This window comes from Callorhinus ursinus, unplaced genomic scaffold, assembly GCF_003265705.2.
Source record: "Callorhinus ursinus isolate GAN/ISIS: 27379988/994484 unplaced genomic scaffold, GSC_fseal_2.0 scaffold25, whole genome shotgun sequence".
In the NCBI taxonomy this organism is placed as follows: Eukaryota; Metazoa; Chordata; class Mammalia; order Carnivora; family Otariidae; genus Callorhinus; species Callorhinus ursinus.
This window is the reverse complement of record NW_027397087.1, coordinates 31,386,390-31,405,644: the sequence shown is the minus strand read 5'-3', so window position 1 is coordinate 31,405,644 and position 19,255 is coordinate 31,386,390. Positions and strand designations below refer to the sequence as shown.

Here is a 19,255-nt window from a genome sequence, read left to right as displayed (position 1 = left end):
TCTTTCCTCATGAATAGTCACAAACTTCCCCCTCCCTTTTCATCAATATGTATGCAGTCTCAACCCCTCTGATCATAAAACTTGCTCAGTCAGGAAGACAGATTTGGGAATACTCCCCTGCCTGCCCTCTAGATGGGCTGCCTTTCTGATTACACAACTTTCTCTGCTTCAAACCTAGTGACTCAGAGATTTGGTTTACTGAACATTGGATACAAATCTGATTTCAGAGTTTAGTAAGAATCCTACTACCAAAAATATAATTAAACATCTACTACAGGATTGGAATTACATTGTCATTATATTCCATTTTTTTATCCTCCAATGAAAATTTCCAAAAATACACACATATAAACCAAATGAAACCCAAATAAAACTAACAAGGCCATAAACTCCTGTTCAGATTTCTGGAGATCTGTTTCTGGAATACCTCCTATATGCTGCAAGTTACACACCAGAGTAGGTTCCTGGCGGCTAACAAGTTCCACTGTGTGCACTTCCCTCTTCACAATATGTTTTCAGTAAAAACCACAACACAGTAACAGTACAAATAAATAAATGCACACCCCCTCCATAAAAGTAAGCTCTCACCTTTACAACTGACTGTATATAAGACAATTCCTGTAATGCTGTTATTTGTGGTGACAAGCTCAGCTCCCAGCCAACAGGTCCCTTCAGGATCTGAACTGTCACACCTTACCCATAGGGGAGGAAGGGCAGTAACTGGATGATTAATCTTCAAGTGGGTCATATTAGGATTGTGAGCCATGGTGTAAAGTCCAATTAACTGCCTTGAAAACAAGAATAGGAAGAATAAACTGTAAGTAAAAACTATCCATCAATCAAGTTTTCTTTTCCAAAGATATCATGAAGGGCATCTATGATTCTGACACTGATCTTACTTCTGGTCACCAACTAAGATTCTGCACCCAACTCTAATGTGTGCGGTTTTTCCTCATACCAAGTAATTTTCTGACACCAGCTGGGTGTCCTACAATTCAACCCAATTCTGACTCTATCTACCCAGAGACAGCATCAGATGCCACAGGTTAAGGGTTCAGTCCTACAAGACACACCCCACCCCATCGCCACCCACCTTTAGATGCCAAAGGCAAGTCCAGGTTGTCACCTGTGCTTCTGACTGACCAGATATAGATCAGAGGTTCCAACAACCTCCCCCTTGGGTTCAACTGATTTGCTGGAGCGACTCACAGAACTCAGAAAAGCACTTTACTTACTAGATCACTGGTTTATCATAAAAGGTTGTAACTCAGGAAAAGCCAGATGGAAGAGATGCACAGAGCAAGGTATGGGGAAAGAGTGTAGAGCGCCCATGCCCTCTCTTAGTGAGCCACTCTCCCCAAATCTCCACCTGTTCACCAACCCAGAGGTTCTCCAAACACTCTCCTTTTGGGTTTTTATGAAGCCTTAGTCACATAGGCATGAAATGATTAATCACCGGCCATTGGGGACTGAACTCAACCTCCAGTCCTCCTCCCCTCTCTGGAGGTAGGTCTAACCCTCTAATCACAGGGTTGGTACCCTGACAAACCCCAGCCCCAAGCCACAAGTTACCTAGGGGCTTTCCAAAAACCACCTAATTTTTTTTAAAAGATTTATGTGAGAGAAAGAGCGCATGTGTGCATGTGAGCAGGGGGAGGGGCAGATAGAGAGGGACAGAAAGAATCAATCTTCAAGCAGACTCCCCACTGACCACAGAGCCTGATGCAGGGCGGGATCCCAGGACCCTGAGATCATGACCTGAGGGGAAAATAAGAGCCGGCCACTCAATAGACTGAGCCACCCAGGTGCCCCCAAAAGCCACCTCACTAACATAACCAAAAACACCTTCCTCTTTCTCCTCACTTAGGAATTTCTAAGGGCTTTAGGAACTCTGTGCCAGGAACAGTGGACAAAGACCAAATACATTTCTAATTATAAACGCCAATACCCAGTATCCCAGAAACAAAAGTCTGGAAATTAAGGGCAAAATACATAAATATTTCACCCAGTGAAGAACTGGGAGAAGGGCACACCAGGCAGATGAAGATACACGCACCTGCAAGTGATGAGAATGGAGCTATCTACAAGTGGGGAGTCTAATAGGGTGAGGGTAGAGGTTCAGTAGGAGGACAAGTAGGCTGCGAGATGAAGCAAAAGAAATAGGTAGGATACGTTAATTATACCTCAATAAAGCTGGGGCAAAAAAAAAGAGCCAATAAGCACATGAAAGATGCTTGAGGTCATTAGTCATTGGAATACTTAAGAAAAATGCATACTCGGGGCGCCTGGGTGGCTCAGTCGTTAAGCGTCTGCCTTCGGCTCAGGTCATGATCCCGGGGACATGGGATCGAGCCCGGCATCGGGCTCCCTGCTCGGCGGGAAGCCTGCTTCTCCCTCTTCCACTCCCCCTGCTTGTGTTCCCTCTCTCGCTGTGTCCCTCTCTCTCAAATAAATAAAATTAAAAAAAAAATAAAAGAAAATACACAGTGAAGTATTTAGAGGTAAAGGAGCACAGTTTCTCCAACATTCTCTCAATATTTCATTTAAAAAAATGTGTGTGGGTGAAGGAGCATGTTGTAAAGGTGGCAGAGTGGGGGGGGACGACGGGGAGGGGGAGGAATGAGAGAGAGTCACGACGCAGATGCAGTGACATGTAAATAACTGGTGGATCTGGGTCAAGGGCACACAGAAGTTCTTGTGCTATTCCTTCAACTTTTCTGTAAATTTGAAAGTGTATCAAAATTAAAAGTTGCCCTAAAATGTATCTTGAAATTTTTCAGGGATGAAAACTTAATTTATTACCAACGGATGTTCAACAAAGGAAGTTCTAAGGGATTGTACTTCAGAAAGGAAATACAATAACCCCAAAAGGAAGGTTCCAAATGCAAAGCAAGGCAATGATAAGCGTATGGATAAATCCAAACAAACACTGGATGGAGAAAACACCACCAATAAATTATGTTTAAGTTGGGGAGAAAAGAAAAAAGGCCAAATATGACTTAAAATCAAGAAGCCATAAAGACTGATAAATTTAACTACAGAAAAATGTTACAAGCTTCTACCTAGCAAAACAAACAAAAACCACCATGAAGGAGAGTCACTTTGTGAATATTATTAGAGTCCTTATGGTCCAACGTTATTATTTATATGACTATATCCTCCAGAACTCCTTGACGGCAATAACTTTGGTTGTGGAGGCGAGGGGGGCCAGCTGGGGAGAGCTGCCCGCAGCTACACAGCAGGGAGGCAGGAGGTGAAGCTGGCCAGGCAGATGGGGGCGGCAGGCTTTCTACCAGGGGCACTGCTGGCATCGGGGTGGGATAATTCCTCCTCGTGCAGGAGAGCCCAGTGCACTGCAGGACGTTCACTAGCCACAGCCCCAGCCAATCACTCCCCTCAGTCACTGTAACAACCAAAAAGTATCCCTGCATATTTCCAAATGCCCACTGGTAATGGCTCCCCTGGTGGAGGAGCTCTGGACTGGACAGTGAAGGTTCTTATGTGTCATTCAAAAGAAATTTGGATTGTATCATGAAGCAACAAGAACCAGCGAAGGATTTTTAAGCAAGGAAGCAACACAATCAGGCTTTCAGTGACTTATGAAGATCTCTGGCAGCAGCAAGGAAGAAAGACTGGAGGGGAACCAAATACAACGAAAACAATTGAGAAGCAAGAACAAACAGTACGGGGGAGTAGAGAAAGGGACCATGACATGGTCTTCTTGGTCATGCTTGGGACACCTATAGGATATTCAAGTAAAGCTATCCCTGGAGATCGGGTATCATGTCTAGGGAGAGGGGGAAGAAGGGAGGGAAGGACCTGGACTAGATACATATTTTCCCCCCAATGTTGGTAAGAACACTTTCATTTAAATCCTAGCCTCCAGCCCTCCTCCTAGCCTGATGCTAAGAAAAACTTACCTTGCTCTCCCAACTGGTAAAGCAAGTGGTCCGACATTCTCCCCAGTAGAGAAATCAGAAATAACCGTTTCTTCACATTGTGGTTCTTCAACATGACTTGTTTCTTCCTTGTCCAAAGGCTTAAAAAATATTTTTTAATTATTTAGTCAGGTAAAAGAGCACTCACCAGTCAATTCTTCACTATGCTAGAACATAAGGTACTGGTTTCCAAACCCTTAAGCACAAATGACTGGGTGACGGCAAGAATCACAGCTACAAACCAGTCTGGTACCAACAAATCTTGCCATCAGAAGCATTTCCGCTGTCCTATAATAAGATAATGATCTAAGTTGCTACTGATAGAGGAAGCATCTGATGCCATTAGAAAAGGAAGTGCTCCAACATGTATAAAATGATGAACCAAAGACAAAACACCAAAAGAAACCCATGGGAGACTCCTGATTTTTCACTCCCAGAACTCAAAGGGCCACAGCCCTTACTCCTTAAATCTACTCTTAGGACTAGCAGCTCTCATTCGTGTTACAGGGTTCTGAAATCTATGTGTTTCTAGTATCTCCATGTTTAAGTGGTCGTAGTTCAGCCTTGCCAATAATAACAATAACCCCAAGAGTTAACATTTCCTGAGCATTACTACGTACAGCTATTGTTCTAAGTCTTCTGTTACTTTTCATAAAAACCCTGAAATCGATACTATTATAACTTTTTTTAAAAAGATTTTATTTATTTATTTATTTATTTTGGGGAGGGGGGGCAGAAGGAGAGGGCTCGATCTCACGACCCCAAGATCATGACCCAAGCCAAAACCAAGAGTGGAATGCTTAACCAACTGAGCCACCCAGGTCCCCCATTCACTCTGTTTTATAGGTGGGAAAACTGAGGTAGCAAATGGCTAAATAACTTGCCTCGAATCACAGCCGGTGAATGGCAACCGCAACATTTGAAATCTAGACAGTCTGACTTCAAACCTCAGGATCTTATCCATTAATTAAGCTCTTCAGGCAGTAAATACTCTGCCTGCTTAATAGGTATCAGACCCAGATATTTCCCCAACTTTGAATTTCTTTCGCCAGATCACAGTCCCTTCTAGGCCTGGCTTTCCAAAGAGTTCCTAGAACGGGTGGTACCCAAAATGTCATTTTTTTCTTCTGTTTAATACCCATCTACCTAAAATTCATGCTGTAAGCTCTACTGATCTTTGCAGAGACAATGGCCATTTTGACTCCTCCTCGTCCAAAAATGCCAGCATCCCAGTGAATTCCAGGGACCTTCCCACAAGGGCAAGCTGTGTCCTCACTGGGATCCCAACCACATTCTCAGATCCCCCTTGGCTCATTCTTATCTCTTCGTAGGTGGCTCATCTGAACATCTTAATTTTTTCGGCTTTTGCTCTACATACATTTTCCCTTTTCCCCATAACAAAAGTCTAAATTCAACCACATAACTCACCTATAATTATTTCCCAAGCATCTGTCCACTATCGATAAGCAGTAATAACACTCCTTCATTAGGGGCACCTGGGTGGCTCAGTCAGTTAAGCATCTGCTTTTGGCTCAGGTCATGATCCCAGGCTCCTGGGATGGAGTCCTGCATCGGGCTCCCTGCTCAGAGGAGAGTCTGCTTCTCCTTCTACCCTTCCCCACCGCTTGTGCTCTCTCTCTCTCAAATAAATTAAAAAAATCTTAAAAAAAAAAAAACCTTTCATTAACATAAAAAACAAAGTTGCCCCCCTTCCTCAAAAGGAGCTATTGTATGCATTCAAATGAAAAGCTCCCTGTTCTTTCACCAGACAGCATGAGGGTCCTAAAGCAAACAGAAGAGTTCCTTGTAAAAGTACCTCCACTTTCCCCTATTAGAGTCTGTTCCAATCCACTTCAGGAAAAAGGTAGTCAAAGGAATGTGTTCTGGCCCCAAAGCAACTGTATAACCTGACAGCATTATCACCACTCAGTAAAAATCACTATAATTGCTCTGCCAAAACACCATAATTAAAACACAAAGGTTGGGCGCCTGGGTGGCTCAGTTGGTTAAGCGACTGCCTTCGGCTCAGGTCATGATCCTAGAGTCCCGGGATCGAGTCCCACGTCGGGCTCCCTGCTCAGCAGGTTTCCCTCTGACCCTCTTCCCTCTCGTGCTCTCTCTCTCTCAAATAAATAAATAAAATCTTTAAAAATAAATAAATAAAAATAAAACACAAAGGTTTCAGGCTGGAATTATAAAATGATGCAAAAGATAAGAAGTTTTCTCTTACATTTCACAAACAAAAATTAAAAAGTACAACTTCATGAGTCATAGCTACTTATGCTGTGCTGTTCAACACAACAGGCCCTGGCCACACGCAGCTACTGAGTACTGGAAATGGGGCCAGACCAAATGAAGATGTAAGTGTAAATACACACCAGATTTTAAAGATGCAGTATGGGGGGGAAAAAACCTTAAAATATCTCATTAATGATTTTTATATTAACTATGCATTGAAATGGTATTACCAGATATATGAGACTAAATAAAAAGCATTATTAAACCTAATTTCAGACAATCCCACTCCTCGGTATTTACCGTAAAGAAAAAACACGCTCACGCAAAAATCTGTACAAAAATGATTAACAGCAGCTCTATTCATGATCACTGGAGACAGAAAATAGCCCAAATGTCATTCAAAGAGTGACTAGATAAACAGTGGTACATTCATACCACAGAATCTACTGAGCAATTACAAGATTAATTGGATTAATTGGATTAATCTCAAAGGCATTGTACAGAGTGAAAGAAGCCAGACTCAAAAGGTTATACACTCTATGATTCCATTCACGACATTCTTAAAAAGATAAAACTACACCAAGGGAGAAGAGATCAGTGGTTGCCAGGGGGATTTTAAAGGGATAGCATGAGGGAGTTGTTTGGGGTGATGGAACTGTTCTGTGCCCTGATTGTGGTGGTGATTACCAGAATCTATACATGTGATAAAATTCAAAGTGGACAACAAAAGAAAAAAGTCAATTTTACTGTATGATAATTAATTTCACTTTTTTTTAAATCAGGCTACTACAAAATTTTAAATTACCTATACAGTTCTCATTATATTTCTATTGGACACCACTGTATTTACTTCTAAAAGAATTAGAATCCACTTTCACTAATTAGCTGATTTAAAAAAATGTGCACATTTGAGATCATTCCCAATAAACTGAATTTGGCTATTAGGAATTAAACAAATACAGGGGTACCTGGCTGGCTCAGCTGGTGGAGGGTGTGACCCTTGATCTCGGGGTTCGAGCCCCACATTGAAGATAGAGATTACTTAAAATCTTAAAAAAGAAAAAAAAAGAATTAAACAAGTGCAAAGCCCAAGCACTACTTACCAATTTCTCCACAATGAATACTACGTCATTTTCATTTAGAATATTTTTTAAAGGGTTTGGTTGACCTTTGCTGATCAACTGCACTTGAATATCAGCCTATTAAAAATAAAGTCAAGCAGTTATATATACACACATATATATTAGTACAAATATTTCAACACATAAAGACTAATTTTACCTTTACCCCTGAAACAAATAATACATTATGTTACTAAAAAAAAAAAGACTAATTTTACAGAAGCAACTGAAAAAGAGAATTTGAACAAGACATAATGTTCTAAAGAGAAGAGTTCATTTCTTCTTTGCCATGTTGTTTTTTCATGTTTAGACAAACCTAGCTCTATTCACTTCTACACATGCTTCAAGGCCTCCCTAAAGTGCACCCTGCCTTATAGAACCTTCTTTTGATTAGGATCACAGAGACAGCCTCTTCCTCGGCTCATATACTGGACTTACTATAACGTACCATATAATTAGCAGTTTATAAATATGATCTTTTATTCTGATGGTACTATGGAATTTAGAACTTTTATCAATCTCTAGGAACTATGTATTTTTTCATTCCAATTACAAGCATGTTCATTGCAGAAAGGTCTGAAAATAGGTAGCTAAGCGATTTTAACTCACATATAATTCCACGAGCGAGGATAATCACTACTGTTATTAGGATGGTTGGCATCTATTTTGTCAGATCTTTTTCCATAAATAAATCTACTTAAGTAGAAATGTATTCAGTATTGGGATGCCTGGATGGCTCAGTCGGTTAAGCGTCTGCCTTCAGCTCAGGTCACGATCCCAGGGTCCTGGGATCGAGTCCCACATCGGGCTCCTTGCTTGGCAGAGAGCCTGCTTCTCGCTCTGCCTGCTCTGCCTGCCATTCCCCCTGCTTGTGCTCTGACAAAAAAATAAATAAAATCTTAAAAAAAAAAAAGGAAGAAATGTATTCAGTATTTAGATATCTAGATAGGATTTTGCTTAATAAAAATATGACATTCTGTATCATACACTTCTTTCCACCGATTAAGTGTTCTTTGGCTCTACCATCATATAATTAATCCCATTTTGTTCAACATTTGGATACTTTTTTTTTTTAAAGACTTTATTTATTTATTTGACAGAGAGAGACACAGCAAGAGAGGGAACACAAGCAGGGGGAGTGGGAGAGGGAGAAGCAGGCTTCCCGCCGAGCAGGGAGCCCGATGCGGGGCTCGATCCCAGGACCCTGGGATCATGACCTGAGCCGAAGGCAGACACTTAACGACTGAGCCACCCAGGCACCCCAACATTTGGATACTTTTAAGTTATCTACTATAATAGACAACTAATAATAGACATCCTTGAATTACTTTCTTAAGATGAATAGTTAGAAACACACCGACTTTGTCAAATTGCCTTGCAAATATGCTGCCCCCACATATTTGCATTCCCATCACTTATAGCAACACAGAGTATTTTCCCTGTTTATTTTTACCATTTCACAGCAAAAAATAGTGTCTTGTTTGTTACTGTTTTTTTCATTTATTTGATTACTAATGAAGGTGACCAGTCTCTCAAAGGCTTATCATTGACAAATAACTCTCATTACCTGAATCCGTTTCGTTTCTCAGTTTGGATCCTAAAGCATTTAGATACCAAGTTCAGAAAGCAAAGGATGTTGTGTTATTATAATCTACTAGGTTCTTGAGTTTCAAGTACTGTTGTGGACTGAATATGTCCCCGAAAGACATGGTGAAGTCCTAACTCCTGGTTCCTCTGAATGTGACTTTAGAAGAAGGGTCTTGGCAAACGTAATCAAGTTGAGGATTAACTTGGACTGGGGGGGCCCTAAATCCAATGACTGATGTACTTATAAGGACGGAAAGATTTAGAGACATAGACACAAAAGGATGCTATGTATTGACAGCAGCAGAAATTAGACTGATGTGTCTACAAGCCAAGAAACTCCAAGGATTGTTGGAAACCACCAGAAACTAGGAAGAGCTGAGGAAGGATCCTTTCCTAGGGCCTTCAATAGGAGCGTGGCCCTCCTGACACCTCCATTTCAGAGTCCTAGTCTCCAGAATTGCAACAGAATATATTTCTGATGTTTTAAGCAAACCAATTTGTGGTTACAGCAGCCCTAGGAAACTAATATACATATCAAGCAAGAATTCCAATGGGGAAGGATTAGTACATTTACCTAGATATACTTAATTCCTGAGTTTGGTTAGTGAAAATTCAAACAGTAAGAAATAACTCTACTTGTAATTTTCTTTCTGGGCTTACTTATTTATGTCTTTTGTCTATTCTTCTATTACAGTTGTCATTCTTTGATTTTTAAGAATTTTTTATGTGTTATATATATGTGATATTAATGTTTATCTTATATGACTCTTTCTCTCCAGCTTATTTGTCTTTTAGCATACAATTAATTTTAATTCACTAATTATTTTATAGATTAAACCATATGGGGACTTTAGCTATGGAACACTTGGCATATATTAGATGCTTAATAAATCCATGAATGTTTATAGCTTTATTCATAACTATCAAAAACTGGAAACAATCCAAGTATCCATCAGCTGGTAGGTGGATAAGTGTCGCACACCTATACAATGGGATACTATCCAACAATAAAATGGAATGAACTACTGATACACACAAAACATAGATGAATCTCAAATGCATTACATTCCTTGACAGAAGTCAGACCCAAAAGACTACATACCATGTGATTTTATTTATATAACATTCTGGAAAAGGCCAGGGACAAAGGGCTGATTATAAAGGGACATGAGATTTTTGGAGGTGACAGAAGTGTTCTAGATCTTGATCACGGGAGCGGTTATATGACTGATGCATTTGTAAAAACTCATAGAACTGTACTCTAAAAGGGTGGGACTCTAAACTAACTTCAATGAACCCAACTTTTAAAAAAGCAGACTGTTAGGATTACTGAGTTGTGTTTAAAAATGAAATAAATTGTTCATACCTCATAGATAAATGGATCTTTATGGATTCCTTTCTTTTCTTCATCAAACTCCCTGAAATGAAGAACTACACATGAAAAACAGAGCTATAGTATTCTGACATTTAAATTCAGTAGTCACCACTTTACCTCTGTAGGACACCAGTGAGAAAAGCAAAGCGCAAAGTAGTCCTGGCAGCCCTAAGGCATGGTTGGGAAGAGGCGGGGGGAAAGCAGAAAAAGAATATGAGAAGGCATGCCTGCATGGCTCAGTCGGTTAAGTGTCTGCCTTTGGCTCAGGTCATGATCCCACTGTCCTGGGATCAAGTCCCCCATAGGGCTCCTTGCTCAGCAGGGAGCCTGCTTCTCCTTCTGTATGCCACTCCCCCTGCTTGTGTGCACGCACTCACTCTCTCTCTCTGACAAATATTAAAAAAAAAAAGAAGAATATCAGAAAAAAAGAGATGTGGTAGAAATTAATAGAGACTGCTGCCCACAACTGGGCACAACAGCTTCCCAGAGGCAGCAGGAAATCAGGTTACCTACCTCTACTCTCATCTTCTAAAACATATCATCAGTTACTATTAAGATGTAATTTACCATGTAACTTATGGGAAGTAAAAATCACTGGATTCTGTCTGCCACTGAATCAGTGGGTAACCAAGAAAAAGTTATTTAAGGTTCCTAGTCCTAGATTTCTATGGCTAAAATAGAAACACCTATCCTCACTCTATTTTTATGAGCTGTCACTAAAAACTTAGTAAATTTGATAACGTTAAACAACTTCCTTTTAAAAATGTAAGCACAAAACTCTCGGGTATCATTTAATAATTGTTTCATTCAAGGAAGTTCTAAAATAGTCATCCCAAAGCGTGTGAACTATAAACCATTAAACATACCAAAATGCACATGTCTGATATATACTCTGAAAGAGACACAGTCTTTAGATACCCAAAGAAGCCCAACGGAATTGTTTCAGGATACCATTTATTATTTGATCTACTCTGACTTACTGAAATAAAAACAGGAGAGCTAGGCCTATGATTCACTTTTGCCATTTTGGACAAGACAGTGATTTATTCTTAAAGATATTTGTCCTTTGTGTATAACTGAGGAACGTTATTCAATTATTCAACAATCATGTATATTATAGGCAGGCACTCTTCCTAGATGTCCAGGATATACAACAAAAACATAGTCCCTGGTTCATAGTCTTGACTGAAGTCCAAAGAGTAAGCCAACAGTTAGAATACAGGGTGATGGGTGCTCCCACAGAGGTGAGTGCAGGGTACTGTGGAGGCACAATGGAAGACATGTTGCCATACCACTAGAACTTTATCCTGAAAACCAAGAGGAGCTCACTGAAAGATTTTATTTTAAAGATTTTATTTAGTTATTTATTTGAGAGAGAGAGCACAAGAGAGAGCAGGGGGGAGGGCAAAGGCAGAGGGAGAAGCAGGCTCCCTGCTGAGCAAAGCCCCAAAGTGGGGCTCAATCCCAGGACACTGGCATCATGACCTGATCAGACGCTTAACCGACTGAACCACCCAGGCGCCCCACTAAAAGATTTTAACTGGGAAATACCTCTCTGACCATGGGATGGAGGGCATAACCTTGGAGGCCAGGAAAATAGCTGTGAATAACTGACAATGGCCTGAACAAAAGCAGTAGAGATAGAGGGGAAACAAGGGCACCAGTGACTGATATAGATGGAATGGGGGTTGGGGGGGGCTGGAAAAGAGAAGTGAGAATCTTGGATTTGGAACTCTTAATTCAGAGTTGGGATTCAGAAGCAGAGTGTCAGGTTGCTGGGAAAAGATGAATTCGGTTTTGCAGATATTGAGTTTGAGGTCCTGTGGAAACTTCCAGTAGGCAACTGGATGCACAGGCATTGTGAAGGACTCAAGAGAAGTAAAAGAGACTTCTGTGCTTACAAGTAGAGAAAAAGATTAAGCTCCGTGAAATAACTGGGAATTATAAATGGGGTCTAAATAAAACTGTATCAATGGGGAACTGGTTAAATAAACATAAGACAGACATAGGATGAAATATTGCAAAGCAGTTAAAAACAATGAGATAGATCTATAAGGTGTCATACTAAAAGCCATCCAGGACATTAATAAAGAACCTAGTGCTCTGTCCATAATGTTCAAAAAATTGTCAAGCATTATTACGTTTTTTTAAAGATTTTATTTATTTATTTGACAGAGAGAGAGCACAAGCAGGGCGAAGCGGCAGCCAGAGGGAGAAGGAGAAGCAGCCTCCCCTGCAGAGCCAGAAGCCCAATGAGAGGCTCTATCCCAAGACCCTGGGATCATGACCTGAGCCAAAGGCAGATGCTTAACCGACTGAGCCACCCAGGCGCTACATTACTACTTTTATAAGAGGAAAAACAGCAATAAAGATAAATAATGAAAAATTAGGGCATTTAGAAAATTAGGGGTTAGATTACATCAGTGGTTCTCAAAGTGTGGTGTCAAGCCAGCAGCAGATTTCACCTGGAATTTGTTAGAATTCTTTGGCCCCACCCAGACTTACTAAATCAGAAACCCTGGAAATGGGGCCCAGCAATCTTGTGTTTTGACAACATTCCAGGTGACTTGATGCAAGCTCAAATTTGAGAACTGCTGGAGTAGATTTTAAAATTGGATGCAGAACTAGATGGAATCCCCTTTTGTACTAGCACTCCACTTTAAGAACAAAGTCTTAGAGCACAATGAAATAAAAGTACTTTAAAAACCCAACACACTATTACTTTATTACAACTGTAGCACAAATAATTATTCTGAATAGACAATACGTATCACACCAGAAAGGCTTTAAACAGATGAAGGATGCCAACATCTAGTTTTCCAAATCCTGAGAGGTGTCTCTAACATATCCTAAGTTCGGTGCGTCATCGGCATGAATAAAGCGCCTCGAAAAACTTGTCACCTTCCACCCCGACTGATAACGTACAGTTGTTTTCTCCTATACGAGACTACAAGCAAGCCCCCACAGGGCCAACCCCACGCTGGAGCAGATAACCGGTCTTTCCCCAACTCCCAGACCCCAGGAAAGCTGCCTTAGTCTGAAACTTAGGCGCCGCTGAGAACTGACAAGGCACTTCTCCCCAAAGCAGGGGAAAGAGGCTTGTGGCGGGGACCGAGAAATACGCCCAGGGAGAAGTGCTGCCCTCGCACCCTAGGCAACAGCAGCAGCTACAACTCACTGCAGGAGACGAGAGTAAAACTCCTCGGCAGCTCGGTTAATTCGGGACCACATCACGCCCCGATTTGACTGCAGATCCGAGGCCGCCAAACTGAACTGCGCGCCGGCTGCTGACGTCCGGGGTCATGACCCCCTCGCCGGGACTACGTTTACACCCCCCCCACACATCCGACAGGCCCCGTTTGTCCACAACGTTAATCTTTTGTTTTAGAGCACACACTGGTTTTTTTCCGTCCCAGCAGTTTTCCATTTCCGTAAGAAAAAGTTAAATAAATTGCAGTGGTTGGGGGGGGGGGGGGAAAAAAAGACACCTCGTCTCGCGAGAGTTGCCACGCCTCCTTAGGGATTATTCCACGAAAAGGAGTCCCTTGTATCTAAGGGCTTTTGTTACCAAATTACCGTATTTGTTATCAATTACCGTAATTTGATGCATGTAAAGAAATAACACGCTATTTATTATTTTTATAGAGTGGTAAAGCGATATTTTGTGTCTCTGGATTGGTTCTGAGGCGGGGCAGGTTGGCGGACGAGTTAAAGGTTACATATAGAGCGGAAGTGTTAGGCACTTCCTTTTCCTGTAGGAGCCGCCGGGTTGAGGGGAGCGTGGGCCTCTCCTCTCCCCGCGATGGTGAGTGGAACCTCTGTCTGGTAGGCTTTTCCCTGCTTTCGGGTCCCGGCAGGAATGGGTTAGGGGTTTGGGGCATAAAATCTTCAGGAGAGAAAGCGAGGAAAATGGGATGAGGGTCAAAGGCGTCTGTTTGTGGCTCGGAGCTGGGTAATGTGGCTTTACGGCAGCCATTTTAGAGGCAACGTGGGCGTCCTAGCACGGGGCGACACCAGATCGTTCTTAAGTGCAGAGGAGCCTTTGGGATTCTAGTTTTCCTTGGATCGTATAAGGTATGGGTTCTACTGACAACTTGGAAACTCTTGGGGCCTAAGGCTGAATCGAGGTGAAAATCAGTTTTGGGCCTTGTGTTTTCACATGCTATTAAATAAGGAATATTTTCGTGTTTCGAGAGAGATCTTGGGAAAGACTTGTATATCCACGTTTTTCTGAATTCTCGTCTGTGTTCATCTAAGAATCGCCTCTACAAAAGCTTCTCTTTAAAAATTGCTGTTAGGTGTCCCCTAAATCGTCGAATTCTTATCTCGTGGTAGGACTAATGTCACTTGAACTGCATTTCCACAAATAATGTTTGTTAACATGAGTTGTGTAGTGTTTTTGTGCCCTGGGGAGTTCAGTGAAAAAAAAGACAAACACTTGTGATGCTTGGATCATAATTTGAACAAAATAACACTGAAATACTGTATGGTAGTAATTGCTGTTAACATGGGGAATGGGAGTGGAGGCAGTAGTTGGGCCTTAAAGTGATGAGAGAAACTTCCCAGAAGGTGATCTGAAGGAGTGTGGGGAGGCATGCTGTGGCTCTTCAGGATGCAGACAATGATTACTGAGGCAGAAGCGGGTATGGCCCTGAGTGTAAGGACAGTGATGTCTGGAAAAGATTATGGGAGAGGAGGTCTAGCAGATTATATAGGCCATCCTCAAAACTTTAGTAGGATTATTTTCAGATGGTAAGTCTTTGGAGGAGGTTGAGCAGGAAGTAAGAGGACCAGTATTTTTGTTGGTAAGTTTCATGAGCTATGTTGGGGATGAAGGGGGCCAAGGGCAGAAATCTGAAGTAGAGCTGTGGTAGACTTTCGATCATTTTCTTTTGTACAGCCTGGGTTGAAAGTTGAATGATAAATTTTGTGGATTTTGAGGTTCTAAATGTCTTTTAAGTATAACAATTTATTGAAGTTAATAAACATGGTGTGTTGATAACAGCCTTTGTTTCAGCCCTAAGCGTTGTCTATACCCAAATTCAAATCTCATCTGTAACTCAGTTTTTAAAGTTACTGTTGAGGGGTGCCTGGGTGGCTCAGTTGGTTAAGCGACTGCTTTCAGTTCGGGTCATGATCCCAGGATGTGGGATCCAGACCCACATCGGACTCCCTGCTCAGCAGGGAGTCTGCTTCTCCCACTGACTCTCCTCCCTCTCATGCTGTCTCGAAGTCTCTCTCTCAAATAAATAAATAAAATCTTTAAAAATAAATATACTGTTGATGTGTGAGAATAGTGTCTCTGACATTGTCAACATAAGTATTTTTTTCTTTTTCCCAGGCGTGTGCTCGTCCATTGATATCTGTGTACTCCGAAAAGGGGGAATCATCTGGCAAAAATGTTACTTTGCCTGCTGTTTTCAAGGCTCCCATTCGACCTGATATCGTGAACTTTGTTCACACCAACTTGCGCAAAAACAACAGACAGCCGTATGCTGTCAGTGAATTGGCAGGTATGGATTTTTCAAGGGTTGATATTTTTTAAGACCTACTTAACAGCAGTGATGAAATTCCACTCCATTGGTCCGTGTTTCTGAATCAGCATGATTTTCCTGGATGTTCTGATGCTGTTGGTATCCTGCATAATAGTCCTAGGTTGATAGATGGTTGAGTATAGCTAAAACTTGTATTTCTTCCCATTTGCAGGTCATCAAACCAGTGCTGAGTCTTGGGGTACTGGCAGAGCTGTGGCTCGAATTCCCAGAGTTCGAGGCGGAGGGACTCACCGTTCTGGCCAGGGTGCTTTTGGAAATGTATCCTTTGTTTTACTCTGGATTGGTCAGCTCTTGTGGAATTTATCAGACTGGGCCTGGTTTATTCATGTTAGCAGTTTTGAAAATATTTCCAACATACCAATAGTGTTTAGGTCAAACATTGCCCTGGGCAGATAGGGGCTTGGCATTGGGAAGTTTTGCTTGCAATGATGTCGTAATTTGCGTCTTACTCTGTTCTCAGCGACAGTTGCCTGCTGTCAGTAAGCTGGTTCAGAAGGGTGACGAAAATTCTTACTGAGCAAGACATACCCCTTTTTTAATTCCTAAAATTTGGGAAATGTGATTCTTAACTTGGAAAATAGATGTGTCGTGGGGGCCGCATGTTTGCACCAACCAAAACCTGGCGCCGTTGGCATCGCAGAGTAAACACAACACAGAAGCGATATGCCATCTGCTCTGCCCTGGCTGCCTCAGCCTTACCAGCACTGGTCATGTCTAAAGGTTTGTATATTTTGTATTACAGGAATGGGACAAAATACCCTTTTTCCCCCCTCCACCTGACCCATTTCATTCATGTTAATAATAACTTGTGTAGATTCTATTCATCCCAAAGTCCCTGACTAAATTTCTCTCTACTAAATAATAGTTCTACTTCAATGTATAGTAAAGTCATCAGTGAATATTGTGTAATAACTGGTGAACTAATTGGAATGTGGTGATTTCGTGTATTAGAAAACTTTCCACTCAAACTTAATCATGTCCCTACTCTATTTTAAACTGTCAAAATGATGAGATTCCACTTAATTGGTCCGTGTTTCTGAAACACATGATATTTGTGGGAATTCTGATTTGGCACTTCATAGTTATTTTGCTTTTGTGGATTTCATGAAATGTTTCTCGATTTTTCACAAGTCAGGGTAACCAAGTATTTGTTGGTGTTGATTGGCATTGTCAGGTCACCGTATTGAGGAAGTTCCTGAACTTCCTTTGGTGGTTGAAGATAAAGTTGAAGGATACAAGAAGACCAAGGAGGCTGTTTTGCTTCTTAAGAAACTTAAAGCCTGGAATGATATCAAAAAGGTAGGCTTAATGAACAAATTTTGGTGGTCCTTAACACAGATTTGTCGTCAGATTTTTAAACTTAAAAAAGATGTCTGGAGGACAGTGTAACTCAGTGCATAGGAGAACAAGGACTCAAACCTTATAACGGGTTTGACTCCTGACTGCCATTTGCCGCTGTGTGTGAATGTGGGGCAATTTATTGTGGCTCCTTTTCATCATCTGTAAAGTGGAGTTTAACTTTGAAGATCAGTCGCAGGGTTCATATCTTAAGATACTAAATGTTCTCTTTTTAGGTCTATGCTTCTCAGCGAATGAGAGCTGGCAAGGGCAAAATGAGAAACCGCCGTCGTATCCAGCGCAGGGGACCCTGCATCATCTACAATGAAGACAATGGTATCATCAAGGCCTTCAGAAACATTCCTGGTAATTGTATTGCTTATTTCAATGCCCATATGATCCAAGCTTACTTGGCTTTTATATGATGAAATTCCACTTTATGGTCCATGTTTCTGAAACACATGATTTTGTGGAACTTCTGATTCTCAGCTGAATGAGTACACCAGTAATGGTTGAAACTGCCTAATTAGTAACATAGTTCTCATGTACCTTATGTAGCCATAAGTCATAAACGTGATTTGTGTGTCTTTTATTTAAAAAACGGTCTCCCTAATTCTCTTTTCCCTTCAAAAGGAATTACTTTACTTAATGTAAGCAAACTGAACATTTTGAAACTTGCTCCTGGTGGGCATGTGGGACGTTTCTGCATTTGGACTGAAAGTGCTTTCCGCAAGTTAGACGATCTGTATGGCACTTGGCGTAAGGCTGCCTCCCTCAAGAGTAACTACAAGTGAGTGTTCTTTGTGTTCATATATTGAACACAGATGTTCATGCTGTGGATATTCACATTCAGAATTCGTTTGCATGTTTTCTAAATAATGGATGATGATGTGTGGCTATTTTCCCTTATGTACAGATTCAGTATTGTATAATGGTGAGATATTCTGAATGGTGGTAGTGTAATGGAAATTCTGATGGAACTCTGGAGGGTTTCAGTGTTTACTGAGAAATAGGAATTGAGCATCTTACTGTTCAACATTTTTTTCTTTTCAGCCTTCCCATGCATAAGATGCTTAATACAGACCTTAGCAGAATCTTGAAAAGTCCAGAGATCCAAAGAGCCCTCCGAGCACCACGGTAAAGTTGTGATATTGCTCTTGCTAAAGCCTCATAGTATTGGTTATTTCAAAAATGTGGATAATGTGAATAAAATACTAACGGTACTACCTTTTTACAGCAAGAAGATTCATCGCAGAGTCCTGAAGAAGAATCCACTGAAGAACCTGAGAATCATGTTGAAGCTAAACCCATATGCAAAGACCATGCGCCGGAATACCATTCTTCGCCAGGCCAAGAATGTGAGTGTTAATTTGGTTTTTGATGATAGGTCAACTTTTTTTTTTTTTTAGAAAGATAGGATTCTTAAGTTGTTCTCTTAATTTGTTGCAGCACAAACTCCGAATGGATAAGGCAGCAGCAGCCTTAGAAGCCAAATCAGATGAGAAGGGGGTTCCAGGCAAGAAGCCTGTGGTTGGGAAGAAAGGAAAGAAGGCTGTTGGTGTGAAGAAGCAGAAGAAACCTGTGGTGGGGAAAAAGGCTGCAGCTACCAAGAAACCAGCAGCTGACAAGAAGCCTGCAGAAAAGAAACCCACTGCAGAGAAGCCTACTGCCTAAAAATTTAGATTAATTCTATAAAAGTCAAATCATTTTGGACAGCTAATTTTGAATAAAGACCTGATCAAAAGCCAGTGAAAAACACGACTTTTTGGATGTGTTTGTGAATCTTGGTTAGAGTTTTGTTGTTTGCTCCCCCATAATTCTGGCCTCTTGGTTCCATTTTATACTCTGGTGTAAAACAGGGCCTTGCCTTCATAGTAAATCACGCAGTTGAATGGGAAGAAGAATGCTGCATAAATCCAGATATAAAATCCAATTTGTAGGAACTGTTTTTGAAAAGTGGTTAAGACTTCTCAAATGTGCAGAAGCTGTTAGAAGATTTAGCACTCCTCGGGGTACCTGGGTGCCTCAATCCGTTGAGCATCCACTTTTGGTTTTGGGTCAAGAGCTCATGCATGCATGGGTCATGGGATCAAGCCCCGTGTT

The 19,255-nt window shown here is 41.3% G+C and overlaps 2 protein-coding genes and 4 non-coding genes across 10 annotated transcripts in view; 5 read left to right on the top strand and 1 right to left on the bottom strand.

Moving 5' to 3' along the window:
* ZWILCH (zwilch kinetochore protein) overlaps positions 1-13,654 on the bottom strand; it is a 36,121-nt gene extending 22,467 nt beyond the window's left edge. For 2 of the 5 annotated variants that reach the window (XM_073877230.1, XM_025883848.2), the window contains exons 1-5: positions 13,438-13,649; positions 10,251-10,302; positions 7,280-7,375; positions 3,921-4,039; positions 589-788 (exon numbers count right to left, since the gene is read on the bottom strand). In XM_073877230.1, coding sequence (XP_073733331.1) covers positions 589-788; positions 3,921-4,039; positions 7,280-7,375; positions 10,251-10,302; positions 13,438-13,490 — 520 coding nt within the window. In that variant the 5' untranslated portion in view covers positions 13,491-13,649. Of the gene's footprint in view, positions 1-588; positions 789-3,920; positions 4,040-7,279; positions 7,376-10,250; positions 10,303-13,437 lie in introns of all 5 variants that reach the window. The other 3 variants (XM_073877233.1, XM_073877232.1, XM_073877231.1) reach the window with 3 other exon arrangements.
* Positions 13,655-13,963: 309 nt separating this feature from the next.
* Positions 13,964-18,908, top strand: RPL4 (ribosomal protein L4). Its single transcript, XM_025883853.2, has 10 exons — positions 13,964-14,064; positions 15,601-15,772; positions 15,966-16,072; positions 16,396-16,534; positions 16,989-17,113; positions 17,389-17,518; positions 17,786-17,942; positions 18,206-18,289; positions 18,390-18,510; positions 18,602-18,908. The coding sequence occupies exons 1-10, from the start codon at positions 14,062-14,064 to the stop codon at positions 18,824-18,826; spliced, it is 1,263 nt and encodes a 420-aa protein (XP_025739638.1). The 5' UTR covers positions 13,964-14,061; the 3' UTR covers positions 18,827-18,908.
* LOC112833471 (small nucleolar RNA SNORD18) lies at positions 15,817-15,888 on the top strand. Its single transcript, XR_003210633.1, has one exon. It is a non-coding gene; the product is annotated as a small nucleolar RNA SNORD18 (small nucleolar RNA).
* Positions 16,236-16,334, top strand: LOC112833473 (small nucleolar RNA SNORD16). The gene has a single exon (XR_003210634.1). It is a non-coding gene; the product is annotated as a small nucleolar RNA SNORD16 (small nucleolar RNA).
* LOC112833525 (small nucleolar RNA SNORD18) lies at positions 16,814-16,885 on the top strand. Its single transcript, XR_003210669.1, has one exon. It is a non-coding gene; the product is annotated as a small nucleolar RNA SNORD18 (small nucleolar RNA).
* On the top strand, positions 17,569-17,638 carry LOC112833526 (small nucleolar RNA SNORD18). Its single transcript, XR_003210670.1, has one exon. It is a non-coding gene; the product is annotated as a small nucleolar RNA SNORD18 (small nucleolar RNA).
* Positions 18,909-19,255: the final 347 nt, after the last annotated feature.